Here is a 15,827-nt window from a genome sequence, read left to right on the forward strand (position 1 = left end):
TGCCTGCGCGAGGGCGGGGCCTGGGGGTTGGAGGTCGGAGGTCAGAGTGTAGTTGTGGCGGGAACCGAGGCGCTCCGGCTGGAAACCTGTCTCTTCTCTGGAGCGAAGAGGCAAGGAGGGAAGGAATGGGAAGTGAGGCTGGGAAGGTAGGTTGGCGCCGGCTTGTCTTCACAAGCTCCGCGTCTCGGAGTTCAGGAAGATCCCTTTGGCAGTCGGGAGGAGAGCGGACAGGAGTGGGAAGCTGTCTGGGTCAGAGAGAGCAGCCAGCTGGGACGCCCCAGCGGGAGGGGACGAGGCCCTCGGCGAGCCCAACCTGTCAGCGCTTCCCAAACTCCCTACTCTGTTCTAGGCAGAGGCAAGGCAGCGGATAGAGCGCCGGGCCCGGAATCTACAAGTTCTTATCTAGCCCCAGACGCCGACCAATTGTGCAGCCCCGGTCCCATCCTTAAACCTGTTTGTCTCCGTTTCCTCATCGGCAAGCCTTGTCACCACCTCCTCCAGGAAAACCCGGAAGGGCCCTAAACGAGGTCGCGCGGGAAGGGCCCTAAACGAGGTCGCGCGGGAAGGGCCCTAAACGAGGTCGCGCGGGAAAGGCCCTAAACGAGGTCGCGCGGGAAGGGCCCTAAACGAGGTCGCGCGGGAAGGGCCCTAAACGAGGTCGCGGGAAGGGCCCTAAACGAGGTCGCGCGGGAAGGGCCCTAAACGAGGTCGCGCGGGAAGGGCCCTAAACGAGGTCGCGCGGGGAAGGGCCCTAAACGAGGTCGCGGGAAGGGCCCTAAACGAGGTCGCGCGGGAAGGGCCCTAAACGAGGTCGCGCGGGAAGGGCCCTAAACGAGGTCGCGCGGGAAGGGCCCTAAACGAGGTCGTGCAAAGTTAGACCCATTTGAAACGACTCAATTACAACAAAACGTTTCACGTGCTGAGGATGCAAAAAAAAAAAAAAAAAAAAAAAAAAAAAAAGGCAGAAAAAACAAGTCCCAATTCAGTCTGTTTAACGGCGAGCAAACAGCTTCGCACAAACAATATATACAGGAAATAACTGACAGAGGAAGACCCTAGCATTAGCATTGGTCAAGAAAGGCCTTGAAGATGGAATTTTAATTGGGATTTTGGGGGAAGCAAGAGTACTGAGAAGCCTTCCAGAAACGAGGACAGCCAAGGGAAAAGCTAAGAAATAGGGTGGAAAAGGAAAGAACTATGGCCTCACCTCTTCCTCTTGTGTCCTGTCTTACCCTTCTTTGGATTGGACGCTTTTTAAATTTGCAAAACAATTGGAATTAAGTGACTTGCCCAGGGTCACACAGCTAGTGAGTGTTAAGTGTCTGAGCTGAATTCAGGGCTGGTGCTTCATCCACTGAGCCATCTAGCTCAGATTGTAAACCATTTGAGAGCAGGGATTTAGTCTTTTTCTGATATCCTTAGAACTTAGTACAATGAATAGACACTTGATGATTATTGAATTAAATTAAAGTATAAGTAGAGCAAAAGGGCTAAATATGAGGATGTAAAGGATATCCATTTTAGGAGTCACCTTCCTTGAGATTCTAGTTAAATTTGAGGGATCTAATGAAGTTTCAGAGAGAAAAAGAAAAGGGAAGACGACCTAAGATTTGAACCTTAGAGAACATACGCTGTCAGGGAAGGGGAGGAGTCAAGAGAATATGTGGGGTAATGATTCCACAGAAGAGACTGAGAAGAGGCCATCAGACAAAGGAAGAAAACAAAGAAGGGACCTAGACATAAAAACTCAAAGAGGGGATCCTGGAGCAGAATGGTCAACAATATGAGGTGGACATTTAGAGATCATTGGGAACTCTGGAAAAAATAGTTACTATACAATATTGAGATCAGAAGCCTCTTGGCCAATGGTTGTGAGGGAGTGGGAGATGAGAAAGTATTGTCCTGGAGAATATACCCCTTCTAGGAAAGGAAAAAGAGATTAAGGATCATATACATGCTGACCTGCTCTTGCTCACATACCCACATTTCCTATATTATCCATACAGTACACCATGCACAGACTTCCTCTGCATACATGCCTCCCATCTTTTGCCCTCATATCCTCACTTATATCCTTATGGACCCTATACAAAACCTCTCTACCCTCTTTGGGTTTCAGGTGCTCCGCCTTGCACACATTCCCATACATACTGACTAGATTTACACACTTGGCCCCGTTCCCAGTACTCTCCTCCAACATTCAGTTTCCTGTCTGCATGCACATGCCCTCATCATCCCTACCCACTCCATCTCTGAATCCCCTTACACTGTTTTTCTTTCTTACATTGTACTTATTTATTAGTACAATGAATAGACACTTAATGATTATTGAATTAAAGTATAAGTAGAGCAATGCTCTGTTTAATCCACTTCATCCCTTACCTCATCCCTAATACCATGACATACCATTCCCTGGCAGAGCCTAATACAGACACACCACCCCTCAGGGAGGAGTTTAGATTTTATACTGTAGGCAATGGGCAGCCATTAGTTATTTTTGAGCAAGAGAAGAATGTGCATCCTGGACTTGCCAAATACACTTTTCTTTATCTGTCTCACTAATCTTTACCTGTGCTCTTTAACCAATACACATTTGTTTTGTTCATGGTCCCGCTGAAACCAAATAGCTATACCCACTCCTGCAGACCCCTGCTATTCCTTATACACTCACACCACAAAGCTACATGTTTCATTTGTTAACCATGTTTGTGATTGATTTTATCTTGCACAGGCATGTTCTAGATGTTTTGAGGGATAGAGAGGAGACGACAGGTGCCTGACTCCAAGAGCTCACAGGCAATTATCAAACAAGACAGTGTATAGCTCCCATTTATCGTTTTGCAAGATGGGAACCGTATGTGAAAGGTAATAAAACATTTTACAGATGAGAAAACTAAACCTTGGAAGACAATTACCAAATAGCTAATAAATGTCAAGACTAGGATTTGAACCCATAATTCCTACATTTTTCTATTATACTCCACTGCTTCTCAGTGTATGATAAATGCTATAGAAATAAATAGTTAAGTCCAGAGCAGAGAGATCTTTTAGTGGGATGTTTGAAGGCTTCTTGGAAGAGAGAGTTTGAAATAGTGCTTAAACTGTAGCTTCAAATTCATTCAGTAGAAACAGGTTGAACATTGCAAGCAGAGGCAAAGGCATAAATGTGGAGAAGCACAGCCATGTCCCCAGGTCAGTGCAAGGATTGCCTGGCTGGAATGTGTAAGTGTAGAGTGTAAGAAGGAGAGCAGTGGGAAATGTGGTTGAAAAAGAAGGCTGGATTAGCATGCCAGAGACCCCGAATGGGAGGTAGAGGAGTGGGATTGTATCCTATAGGCAGTCAGGAATCATCAGTTATTTTTGAGCAGAAGAGAATTAGAAAGAGTAGGCAGCATGTACAGAATCCTATCTTCATTTTGGTGGGACTTCAAGGTTTACAAATTTGTTTTCCTTACATTGATCCTGTGAGGTAAACAAAGAGGGTTCAACAACTTGTCTGTGATCGCCTATGAATAGCTCATGTTTTTATGGTTCCTGATGATTCGTTCACAAAGTGCTTTTCTCATGATATCCTGGAGAGAAGCAAGAGAATCTTCATTAGCCCCATTTTAGAGTCAAGGAAATACAGCCCAGCTTCAAAGAGTGTGAAGAACTTGCTTAGATTGTACAGCTGTTGTCTCTTAGAAGGTAGATTGGAAGAAAGGACATTGAAGACAGAGGGGGTAGTTAACTTTTTTTTTTTTTTTGCATTAATTCTCCATTTGTTTCTTGGGTGTGCTTCTTTGCTAGAAGAGACTAGACATTTCCCAAAGATCAGAACAGGCCTTTGTTTCCAATGTCCTTACATTGTGCTTAGTCAAGGGATATCAGTATAAAAACCATGCATCTGACAAATCCTTTTTTTCCCTGTGGATAAACAGACTGTTTCTTTGGACAGAGTTTCTCTCTTTTCTTGCTTCATCTTGTCCCATGTTCCCTCCCCATTTCTTCCTCCTCAAAATCATCATGTATCTTTTTCTCCCAGAGACTGAAGGGATCAAGAAGAAGCCAAGAAGGCTGATGTGGTGACAGGGTGTGCACATATCTTGAGAGAAAGGGCTTATGGCTACCTTCTTTCTGTGACCTTCTATGTCTTCTCATGGCTCCTGTGAAGATCAGTCATGTGGTGTCGTTCTCCTCTCAGGTAACAAAGAAAAATTCAGCTAAGTAGGATCCACCCTAAGGGTAATAGATGCAGGTCTTGGGCAGCTCTGAGTCAGAGCAGGAGGTGTGGTCCTTTCTTTGGGGAACTCTAGATCTGATGGCAGGTATACAGCCTTTGATCTGATAGAAAGGACACAGTCCTCCTCTTGGAAAGCCTCCAGTTTGCTAGGGGAGATACGGTTCCTATGCAAGGATCCCTCCCCATTCTTAGAAAGGAGATGGCTGAACAGCCATTTGGATGGTCCTATGTAACACTTCTTGCCCCAGCCATTTGTGATAAGCCACATGATGTAGTGAATGGAGTGCTAAACTTGGATTCAGGAGAGCTGGGTAAAATCGATCATTTTATCTCTATGAGACTAGATCTTTTCATCTATAAAATGGGAACAATAACATTTGGACTACCTACTTCAAGAGATTATTGTGAGGAAAGCACTTTTTAAACCTTAACGTACTGTATAAATGAGAATTAATAATCATAAGACAGATATTTTTCTTAGATTAGTAATATTACTAGAAAGTAGAAAGAGAGCCTTCCTTAGAGTCAGGAAACTTAGGTTCAAATCCTACCTGACATATACTGGCTGTATAATTCTGAGCAAGTAGCTTAACCTTTCGATACCCCTGGAAACTTTTAGATTATACATTACAAAGCACAGATATTCAGGAGCATCCTCTCCCCCTGTAACGCTGAGGTCAGAAAGGACAACAGTCCCTGAAGCACTCTAGGACTCCTTCCTGTTCAGGAGCAGAGAGGGGAATGGTGGAGCTAAGCCCACGAGGGAGCCCCCATTCTGATGGTTCTAATTTCTTCCTTTGCCACCTGTTCTGCTGTTCCTTCTCAAATAGTTTTCTTGTGTAAAATCAAGAAATCTAAGCTCACTAGCTTTTCTTGGCACAAGAAGTTGGGGCTTATTCTCAAGGGTGTCTCTCCCACTCTTAGGAATCCCTTTCCCTCTGGCTCAGTAATGCCTCCTTTTGATGATCTCTACTCTTTTGGTGGCCTCTATCCCAGGACTCCAGGTACCCTGTGGAAAACCTGCTGGACCCAAATGAACCAGTAAGACCTTGGCTCAGTTCCCCTCGGGACCACAGTGGGCAGCTCAAGGTGGAGCTGCAACTAGAACGAGCTGTGCCCATCAGTTACATTGATGTGGGTAAGAAAATGTAGCCAGGACCCTTGTAGTACAGGTTGGGGGATACAGGTGGCAAGATCAAGGAAGATCCACTCCAGATCCATTTTCAAAATGGGGTTTAACAGTTCCCAAACTTCTTGGATTCAGGACCCTTTTACGCTTAAAAATTATTGAGAAGCCTTGAAGAGCTTTCATATATGTGGGTTATATCTATCATCATTTAGCACACTAGAAATAAAAATGTATTATGAAAACAGTTTTGATCTTTGCAGACAAACTGAAAGGATTTCAGACCTCTAGGGGTCCCAAGACCCTGGAATGGGAGGTAAGCACTTTGACAGCCATTGAACAGATCATTTTGGTTGTAAACACTGAGCAGCTGCCATGTAAAGAGTCGTTTCACGCAAGAGAGAGAAACAAGAATGAAAAAATCTAAGTCAGGTGTGGGAGTCATGGTCCCCATTTTCAGTGATCCCTCAGAGACTTTCTGGTTTGAGACGAATCTACTTTGGGAAATCTGAGGGGAGAATACAAACTTGATCTTTGTGTTCAAGAATAGCTCCTTCTGAACCAAGAGATAGATCACAAGTACTAAGAAATAGTTGCCATCTCTGCCAAATCAGAGCTATGAGCTGCTGAAAGGATTGGGATGGGCAGAGACTTCTTGGAGGAGATGGAGCTATGTAAACTGAGAAGGTTATAATAGGAATAACCTGAAATGAAAAGAAGGAAGGAATTAGCAGAGACTTCTGCATGGGCAGAGGGGTATTGAACCAACTAATAGTCATTAGACAGAGCCAAGATTTAGGCCTATCTAAATCAAGTTCTGAAAGGAAGAGAGTACTTGTTATAAAAACTAATGGGGCTTGTATTCCATCCCCCAACCAATTATTAGCTAAAAGGAAGTGTTTCTTACTTCCCTGCTCTGTTTGTTCCTAGGGAATTGTGGCTGTGCTTTCTTACAAGTGGATGTGGGACGTTCCTCCTGGCCTCCAGGCAGGCCTTTTCTGACCTTGCTTCCCATGGCCACACTGATGTCACCTGCTGACTCCAAACTGGGAAAGAACCGTTCCGGGGTCCGTATGTTTAAAGACGGTAAGAAGGGAGGAGAAGGGTGTGTGAATATGTGTAAGGTATTATGTCATTTAGTATGAAGGATTGTGTGTTTTATGGGAAGGTATATAGGGCATGTATATGTGTGTGAGTGTGTGTGTATACATATATTGGAATACACGTGTATTTTGAGGAAGTATATGATATATGATATTGAATACAGAGCTATATGCAAAGGAAAATATATTTCATGAATATAGGATGTATGAGAGAATAGGTCTTCTTTGTATAAGAGATATAATCTTAGGTATGCGAATGTGTAGACAGTGATATTAGGTCTATATATAAATAAAGGATTTGGTATTGGGGTATAGAGGCAGTATTGGACTTTTGTGTGGATGGAATTTGATGCTAGGTATGTAGGAGGTCATGAATGTGCTAGATATTGGGTCTACGTTCGGGTGATGGTGAGGGGTGACAGATATATATAATGCCTAATGTGTATTAGGTGGCAGTGATGGACTTCTTTTTGCAAAGAATCTGCATAAAGTTTGTGTGTACCTATATAAAAATCATGTGGAATTTGTGAAGCAAGAGAGGACAGATATAATAAGATACAACCTCAATTTCTTGGGCTCAAGGATTGTATCATTTTTATTCTGGCATCTAGTAGTCCCTTCACAAATGCTTATTGCTTGATCAGCTAGGGTAGTAATATTCCATGTCAACCCATGGAGAAACTGAAGAAAACCGCTACCTAATGTTGTTTAGGAAGTCGCTGGTAAAGGGTTCCCAGTCTCCGCTGCATTCTGCCTATAAACTAGCCTTCCACTTCTGTTAGCCTTGTGTTGAACATTAGCCATAGCAGACAGAAGTGATGTGGGATACTGAGAAAGTGGCTGCTGTTGGGGGGCAAGAAAGTGGTATTGGTGGAGCATGGTAAGAAATGGAGTTAGGAAGGGAGGCTAGACCTATCCATTCTCACGGCTGCATAAGGGCAAGGCTTAGCTGCACCTGGTCAGACCTTTCAAACCAAGGCCTGGGAAAGAATGAGGGAACTTATGCTTATTGTCTTTCTTCCCTTTCCTTTGATTCCATGACTTTCCTCTTTCTTTCTCTTATTCTCTTTCTCCTCCCCCCATGATCTTTTCATGCTCCCCAAAACTCTCTTCATTTCTTTTCCTACTACCTTCTTTCCTTTTTTCCCCTCCCATTTCCCACCTTTTTCCTTATCTTGTCCTTCTGTTTCTTCTTGTCCTCTTTTTGCTACCATTTGCTTCCTCCCCTACCTCCTTACCCTCTCTTCATTTTTGTTTCTCCATAACTTTGTTCATTCCTTCTCCTTCTAATTTTCCAGGAGATTTCCTGGCCCCAGCAGCAGATGAGAGTTGGGATAGGCTTCGAGTGACCTGCAGCCAGCCTTTCAGCCGTCGGCAGCCCTTTGGTCTCATGTTCCTTCGTGTGCGTTCTTTGCTGGAACCCAGAGAAGCCCCTGAGAGTCCTCAAGCACCTGACCACAGCCAGGTATATTGGAAGTTAGAAAAGTACTAGGTGCTTCCTCCTCTTTCTATGCCATTGTTGGGTTTCATTTAGAAATCAGAGGATGAGGAGAGTCAGAATTATATAGACACATGCATACATATTTAGAATCAGTCACCAACTTTCACCAATTTTGTGCCTACTATGTGCCAAGAACTGAATTTCTTATATTTATATAATGCCTTGAAGCTTGCACAGAGATAATCCAAGTATTCATTGTGTAAAGAAGTAGGTTCTAACCTATTTTTCAGATGAGAAAATTGAGACTACATAAATTATATACTTCTCCATGTTCACATTTCTGGTAATTGACTAAGGTGGAATTTGAATCCAGATCTCTTGATTCTAAGTTCAGCACTATTTCTTCTGTCATGGCCAAATGCACGTGTACAGTTAAACTCATTTTTTTTTTTTTTTAAACTAAACTAAGAAACTGTCATGTTCATCTCTAGGTCCCTGACGTATTCTTAAAACAGGACTTCATCTACATCACTTCATCCTAAATAGTCCATAAGCACAAAACACACACAGGCAGGAAATGATATTCTGGTATTTCAGTGAAAACTGAAAAGTAGTTTGGCAGAAATTAGATTTAGGCCTATCACAGACACAATAAGTCCCAAATAGATGTAAGAACTAAATATATTTAAAAAAAAAAAAAAAAAAAAGAACTAAATATAAAAGGTCACACATTATTAAAGTGCTGGAGGAGAAAGAAGCAAAACTATGGGGAATAACAAGGGGTTGAGCTGATCATAAATGATAAAATTATCAACTTCATTTTTATAAAATTAAAAACTTTTTTACATGAGAAAAATAAGTAAGACTAGAGTTAGAGAAGTAGTTAATGAGAAAAATATTTTCAGCAAAGATCTCTAACAGAATTGCAAATTAAAATAACTTAAGTTTCATCTCTAACTCATCAGATTAGTTAAGATGACAAATAGTGGGGGACCTGTGGGAAGAAAGACTCACTAATGCACTGTTAGTGGAGCTATGATTTGGTCCAGCTGTTCAAAATAATTTGTAATTATTTCATTCCTTTTATAATAGCAAAGATTAGACAGAAAGTAGATATCGAGTGATTGTGTGTTTGATCTTTTTTCCATCAAGTCTGACTCGTTGTAATCCAATTTTGGGGTTTTCTTATCAAAGAAATACCAGTGGGTATGGTTTACCATTTCCTTTACCAGCTCATTTTAAAAATAAGGAAACTGAGGTGAACAAGATTAAGTAACTGCTCAGAATCACACAAGCTAGTAAATGTCTAAGGTGAGTTTTAAACTAGGAAAGATTAGACTTCCTGACTCCAAATCCAGCCACTAATTGGGAAATGGCTAAGCAAATTATGGAGTTTGAAGTAATATCACTATATTGGAAGAAATGATGACTATGAACTATAGGGAAATTTGGGGAGACATTTGTGAAGTGAAGCTAATTGAAATTAGCAGAAGCCAGATAATAAAACACCTAATCATATAAGAGTAAAACAACATTGAAGCACCTGACATTAGCAGATCACATAATTGCAGAGTGCTCTAGAGTAGGATTTAAACTTTTTCTACTAGCAAGCCCTTTTGATCTGAGAAATTTTTACATAGCCCTGGATTTATGAATATATATAATGGATATACATGTCAAACATTTACTGAGAATGAATTATAATTTCACAATCCCCACATTCAGGTATGAGATCCCATAATTTAAGCTTTGCTCTAGAGAAACCTGTCTCCCCGTATGAAACTTATATTTTCAGATATGGCCTTTGGGCCATTTTGTTTTTGCTCAGTGTAATGAATTTTTCACAATAGATGATTTAATGGATGGAGAAATGGAATCTTTAGGGAGTGACAAAATATAAAAAGAAAGCATCAATTAAACATTTAAAGGCACAGGTAGGGCACATTCAAGAGGGAGAGAAATCAATCTCAAGTCAAGGTGATAATCCTGAGTTGGGTGTCAAAAGATTTCAGTGGGCAGAAATGAGTAAGAGAAGAGATGCCAGTCCATGCACATGAAAATGGTATGTCAATCATAAGTCCACTATAAATATAGACACTTATAAACTGGATCATAAATTTTGAAGATGCACACCTAGGAAAGAGAACTGATAAGCTGATGCTTGTAAATGGTGCCCTCTGGTGGTGAGCATTTATATTTATGTGTTTCAATCTCCCTTATTAAAGGTGGAGTCTTCTGCACAAGCGCCTGAAGCCAGCCCTTGGCTTGCCAGTCCTGCCATCCGGAGAACATTCTTCCCAGATCCACAACCGTATGTAGTATCAGGGGCAAGGGAGAATGCATTTGATGGAAAAGCAAAAGCCCCTTTTATGTTGGCTTTTGTGGAACTACTCCTGATAGTCTCTTACCAGATATGTCATTAAAAAGAAAAGATTTCAGTTTTCGTATTGTCCTGGCAAAGGTGTCTGAATAGCAGTATTGAGACCCGAACCTGTTCTTATTCCTTTTCCCCTTCCCTGACCTTCCAAGTTTCTCCTAATCTTAAAGGTAATTTAGTTTTTTTCTTCCCTCCCTTCAGGTTTAGTACTCTGGGGCTGGTTTCCTTGCTGCCTTTTCACCTTCCTAATATTCATAACATCTTTATAGATCAATAGATCCAGTCCTTCTATTTCATCTGGCAAGAATATCTAGTCTCATACCATCATAGCCTCTTAATTTGACATATACATAAACTATATCTCCTGGGTCCCTTCCTTCCCCAATCTGAAATAGACTTAACCTTCAAAGTCATAGTTTAACATACATAATATCTTAGCTATAGAGGTGGAAAGAATCTCAGGGGCCATCTAGTACCAACCCATTTTACAAATGAGAAGACAGAGGCCCAAGATTATTTTCCAAGTACTAAGTATCAGTGAAGTGGCTGATTCCTGACCATTTTTCTTTTTTTTTTATTAAACCTTTTAATTTTCAAAACATATGCATAGATAATTTTCAAGATTCACCCTTGCAAAGCCTTGTGTTGCAAATTTTTTCTCTCCTTTCCCTCTACTCCGTCCCCTAGATGGCAAGTAATCCAATATATGTTAAACATGTGTAATTCTTCTATACATGTTTCCATAATTATAGTGCTGCACAAGAAAAATCAGATCAAAAAGGAAAAAAATTGTCAAAGAAAACAAAATGCAAGCAAACAACAAAAAGAGTGAAAATACTATGTTGTGATCCATACTCAGTTCCCACAGTCCTTTCCTGGTTGACCATTTTTCTATGTATGTGATATTATTGGCATGTCAGGTCAGGATTTAGGTATCTGGATAGCCAGATAAAGAAAACGTGGAAATGGTATCTGGGTGTCTGTATTAAGCTGGATATTTTCAGACTGGAAGCTCTCAAAGCAAGATCACATTATTTACTCTGATGTCTTGCCTAATCAAAAAAAGAATATGTAGTTCTGTTAACCATAGAAAGGACCCTTGATCTTGTGCTTGTAACTGAGCATCTCTCTCTGCCCCTACAGGAGCCATGGGCAAGTGACTGAGCTCAGAAACCGCCTACAGCAGCTGCAGCCTGGGGCTTTGGGGCGCTCAGCCCGCATGGTGCTGTCTGCTGCCTGCCGGGCTCTTCCATCTACCTCAGAGAGGTGCCACCAAAGAGAACCATCACCAAACCACACAGACAGCCCAGGTCAGGCTACCACCCCATGTATATTTTACCCTTGGTTCCCAACTCCTTGCTTTCTTTGGCACTTGTTATCTTTATACTCATTTCTCCTGGCCTGGGGCTACAAACAAGGGCTGGCCTACAAACCAGTTTCTGATAGAAAAATTAAAAGCAAGGAAATTAATAGTTTGTGTTTGTTTTCATTGAAGGAAGACTAAAAGGGGGTGAATTCTTATTTCTCCAGAAGAAATGAGGAAGGAAAATAATTTGTGCATCAATTTTTTTAAAAGATAAAAAGGGATTATTTATCATTCTGAAGGGAGATATAAGGGAAATAATGATATTGTATTCTTTCCTAATATCCTCTATGATTTCCCTGGGTATCCTGAGTTCACTCCATGTATTTATGGTGTCTCACTTCCCTAGGATATCCCCTCTAAGGAAACTAAGTACTAATGGTGAGCCTTGGGTGCCTAGAGGTCTCAAAGAATAACAATTGTCTTTTTAATAGCAGTTTATAGTTCATTTTTACAGCACTTGCCATACATGGTCTTACAACCACATTAGCTCAGTGAATTAAGCATTCTGGGTATTATTAGCCCAGTTTTACAGATGAGGAAACCAGGGCACAGAAAGTTTCAATAATTTGATTATGGTCATACTAGCTAGTGGCAGAGATACAGTCTGAGCCCAAGTCATCCTTGTGCCAAGTCCATCACTTTCCCCTACAACACATTGTCTCAGGATGAGGAAACTCCAGGCTTTGCATCCATTTCATTGTTTTCTCAATTCCCTTAGAAAAGTCATCTAAAGATATCTCCTCAGCAAGTTAACTATGACCTGAAGTAATGGTATTTTGACTAATGGATCCTTTTGGTTAAGAAAGAAGATTATTGAAAAGACAGGATTGAGAATTAAAGAATTTGTCATTGTGTCATTGTGGACACTTTGCTGGGTGACCAGTCCTTGACTATGACAACTTATTTGAAATTCTCCTTACAAGATGCCCACCTTATTTTGTTGTAACTCTATGCTCACCAAACAATCTCCTATATTCTGTTTAGAGGCTTCAGATCATATCCATTATGCCATTTGATCTTTGTAATGACTTTGTGACCTAAGGTGGAGCAAGTCTTAATATCTCCACTTTGCAGATATCAAAACTAAGGTTCACAGAAGCCAAATTACTTATTTAGGACCATACAACTGATAAATGGGATGTTTGCAGTTGGAACCCAAGTCTTCCTTTGTTTTTGTTTTTTTTCCCAGGATATCTAATTACATTTGATTAATGTGGATTTTTCTTTTCTTTTTTCTTTTTAATATTTTTTCCCCAAATACATGCAAAGATAGTTTTCAACTTTCACCTTTACAAAATCTCGTGTTCCAAATTTTTCTCCTTTCTCTCTCCCTCCCTCCTCCCTAAAACAGCAAGCAATCCAATATAGGTTACACATGTGCAATTCTTCTAAACATAACAATATTCATCATGCTGCACAAGAAAAATCAGATCAAAAAGGAAAAAAAAAATGAGAAAAAAAACAGGAAAGCAAACAAACAACAGCAAAAAAAGGTGAAAATACTATGCTTTGATCCATAGTCTCCATAGTTCTCTCTCTGGATGCAGTTGGCAATTTCTATTCCACATCTATTGGAATTGCCTGGTTTTTCTTCTAAGTGTTCTTTCCATTGCATTTGAATATATTACACTGTCTTCCTAAACCAGTTTGACAAGAACAATCAAATGTTCATGTCATTCCTACTTAGATAAAAGTATACTGTATTTTCAGATCAATCTATGATTTCATTGATTATGCTAAATCCAGCTTGCAGACCTGTGATTGTATAAAGGTTATTGACATACCAGCATCCAATTCTGAGAGTCTAAATTGTGAACTTGAAGTGCTGTACGTTTGGGGGATATTGTCATTAGTGATGATGACCTTGGGTTGACAGATGTTCCTGAGGCTGAGGAACCGGGGCCACAGGAGCAGAATTCAGAGAATGAATCAAGAAGGACAAAGAGACGGAAGCTACCAAACTCAAAGAGAAGGTAATGAGACACCCCACGACACCGCCCCTCACCTGTCTCAGTACTGTCCTCCTTAGCTTCCGCATGTCATCTTTGGAAGGAGTGTCCCTGTTTCCATGGCCCTCTCCCTAATGTCCTTCTGATGACTGACTGCTTTGTGGCTGACTGATCCCAGGGTCTCAGTGGGCTACCAGCTATGGCTACTGCTGAGATGACTGAACAGGAGCAGGATGCACAGAAATTGGGACCATTTTTATTCTTTATGGGAGCCTCTGGTCAGTAGAGAGATATACAGCTCTGCTCAGGGAATAGAAGCCTTCATAAATCCCCTAAAGAGTATTTCTATAGAGTGTCAATTTATCTGCTGTCCTCAGTTATTCTGGTGTGCATTTATTCAAAAGTGTGCAGCTGAAGGGTCTTTCAGTGGAAAAGTTGAGAGGATGGGCTGGAGTCAGTCATGGAAAGCTGCTTGGAGGAGCTAGGTTCATAGAAAAGCTTGGATTGATGTTGAGTCCTGGGAGAGGGTCCCTGGAGTGGTGAATACACCTTCAGAGCTTTAATTCCCCCACACACACCCCCAGGCCTCTGTGGCTAGTGACACTGAACTCCATGTTTTGTCCTTCAGGCCTCCAGCTGCTGCAGGTCCTCGGCAGTGCAGAAAGATGAAACCACGATGTCAAAAGGCCCGCCAGCCACAGACAGGCAGTGACCCCAGTCCGGAGAGTGGCCGGTGCCCCATCTGTGCCGGTGAGGGACACTGCTGCTTCCTCTTACTTGGAGGAACTTGGGCCTGTCCCAAGCCCCAGTCACCCAGCTAGCCTGGCTAAGTCACTACTGCCAGCACTCTCTTGGGTTTGGGGGGTAGGGAAGGTCCGGTTCCTCTTTTCTCTGTCATTCTCCCTCCTTTTCCCTACTCCTACTTCCCCATCTTGTCTCCCCTTTGTTGGGTTGCCCTTTAGTCTAGTCCAGCTGGAGAGGGATCCTCAGAGGAATGTTGTTGGTGCATTTAGGTTTTTAGAATACTTTTCTTCCTTTCTTTTTTTATTTTTGGAATACTTTCTTGGCCACCACTTCCTTACACGAGTTGTTGAGCTGCCTCTTTGAACTTTTTGAGAGTAGGGACCATCTCACTTTTGTGTCTGGGTCTTTGGTGCAAAGCAAAGTACACATAGTAAGAAAGAAGACTTTGGTTAGGAGCGTCACAGGAATGGTGAAAGAAGCCAGGAGGTACTTGGTTATTATTCTTTCTCAGAGCAAAGGGGGGTGAGAATGAGCACAGATTCAAGGCCCGTGGCAAGATGCCCAAAGTAGATGAGACTTGGGACATGAAGGGTGGGGTAGGGCCGGGCCAGATGTGTGTGTGTACTCTCCCCATGCTGCCACCTAGCAGAAATCCAAATCTGAGTGCATTAACTCCCGCCCCATCTACACCCCCTGCCCCCCATTCCCATCCCTGAAAGTGGAGAAAAGGGGTTTGGTAAGAATCAGTTCCATGGGTCACGGTCCAGACCTGGAGTGAGGTGGGAGTTGGGGGTGGTTGAGGGGAATATGTGACCCTTCTCCCCAAATCCAACCCATAATTGTATATTCCACCCAGAACATATCCCTGTATATTCCAATTAGAGCAGTGGTGTGGGAGACCAAAGATCTAGGTCCAAATCCCAGCTCCGCCATTTCTTAGTCATGTGAGTAACCATATGATTTCAGCTGTCTGAGCCTCCCTTTTTCATCTGAAAGGTGGCAAGAGTCCTGTGCTCTGGCTTTCACAGGGTAGGTATGTGAGGAAAGCTCTTGGTGTACCTTGGAGCACCACAGAGACGAGAATTTGGGTTTGTTTTTTCACTTATCCAACAAATATTTTGTGTGCATGTACTCTCTATAAGAAGCTGCCCTGTGAGCAGATACAAGATAAGAGGCAAAGCTGCCCTCCAGGAGTTTTCTGCCTAGTGAGAGGAGAGCCTAGAGAAGGGTTGCACAAGCTGCTTGGGAAAGGAGGAGGGATCGTAGCTGGTTGTCTCCCATATCTGAACCCATGGAGCTCTTGGGCTCTTCTTAGCTCCTCATCTCTTAGTGTCAGTCAGTTACCAGCACGCCGAGGGTGCCTTCACAGCACCCCTTCAGTCTCGGCTGCCCCTTCTTGGACTTATGTAACAGCCTCCTGACATGTTCCACCTCCACCCTCCTTCCTTCCGGGTGTCCTTTTGAACGCCACAGCCCATCATTTTCAGACTCAGAAGTCT

General features: G+C 42.2%; 1 protein-coding gene across 3 annotated transcripts in view; it reads left to right on the forward strand.

Annotated features, from left to right (window-relative positions):
• LOC105749908 (short transient receptor potential channel 2) overlaps window positions 1–15,827 on the forward strand; it is a 22,391-nt gene continuing 6,564 nt past the window's right edge. For 2 of the 3 annotated variants that reach the window (XM_031962026.1, XM_031962025.1), the window contains exons 1-9: window positions 1–146; window positions 4,025–4,183; window positions 5,219–5,360; window positions 6,279–6,434; window positions 7,750–7,916; window positions 10,118–10,203; window positions 11,413–11,579; window positions 13,512–13,608; window positions 14,213–14,334. In XM_031962026.1, the coding sequence (XP_031817886.1) occupies window positions 4,139–4,183; window positions 5,219–5,360; window positions 6,279–6,434; window positions 7,750–7,916; window positions 10,118–10,203; window positions 11,413–11,579; window positions 13,512–13,608; window positions 14,213–14,334 (982 nt within the window). In that variant the 5' untranslated portion in view covers window positions 1–146; window positions 4,025–4,138. The remainder of the gene's footprint in view (window positions 147–4,024; window positions 4,184–5,218; window positions 5,361–6,278; window positions 6,435–7,749; window positions 7,917–10,117; window positions 10,204–11,412; window positions 11,580–13,511; window positions 13,609–14,212; window positions 14,335–15,827) is intronic. The other variant, XM_012545388.2, reaches the window with a different exon arrangement.

This window comes from Sarcophilus harrisii, chromosome 3 (genome assembly GCF_902635505.1).
Source record: "Sarcophilus harrisii chromosome 3, mSarHar1.11, whole genome shotgun sequence".
Classification (NCBI taxonomy): domain Eukaryota; kingdom Metazoa; phylum Chordata; class Mammalia; order Dasyuromorphia; family Dasyuridae; genus Sarcophilus; species Sarcophilus harrisii.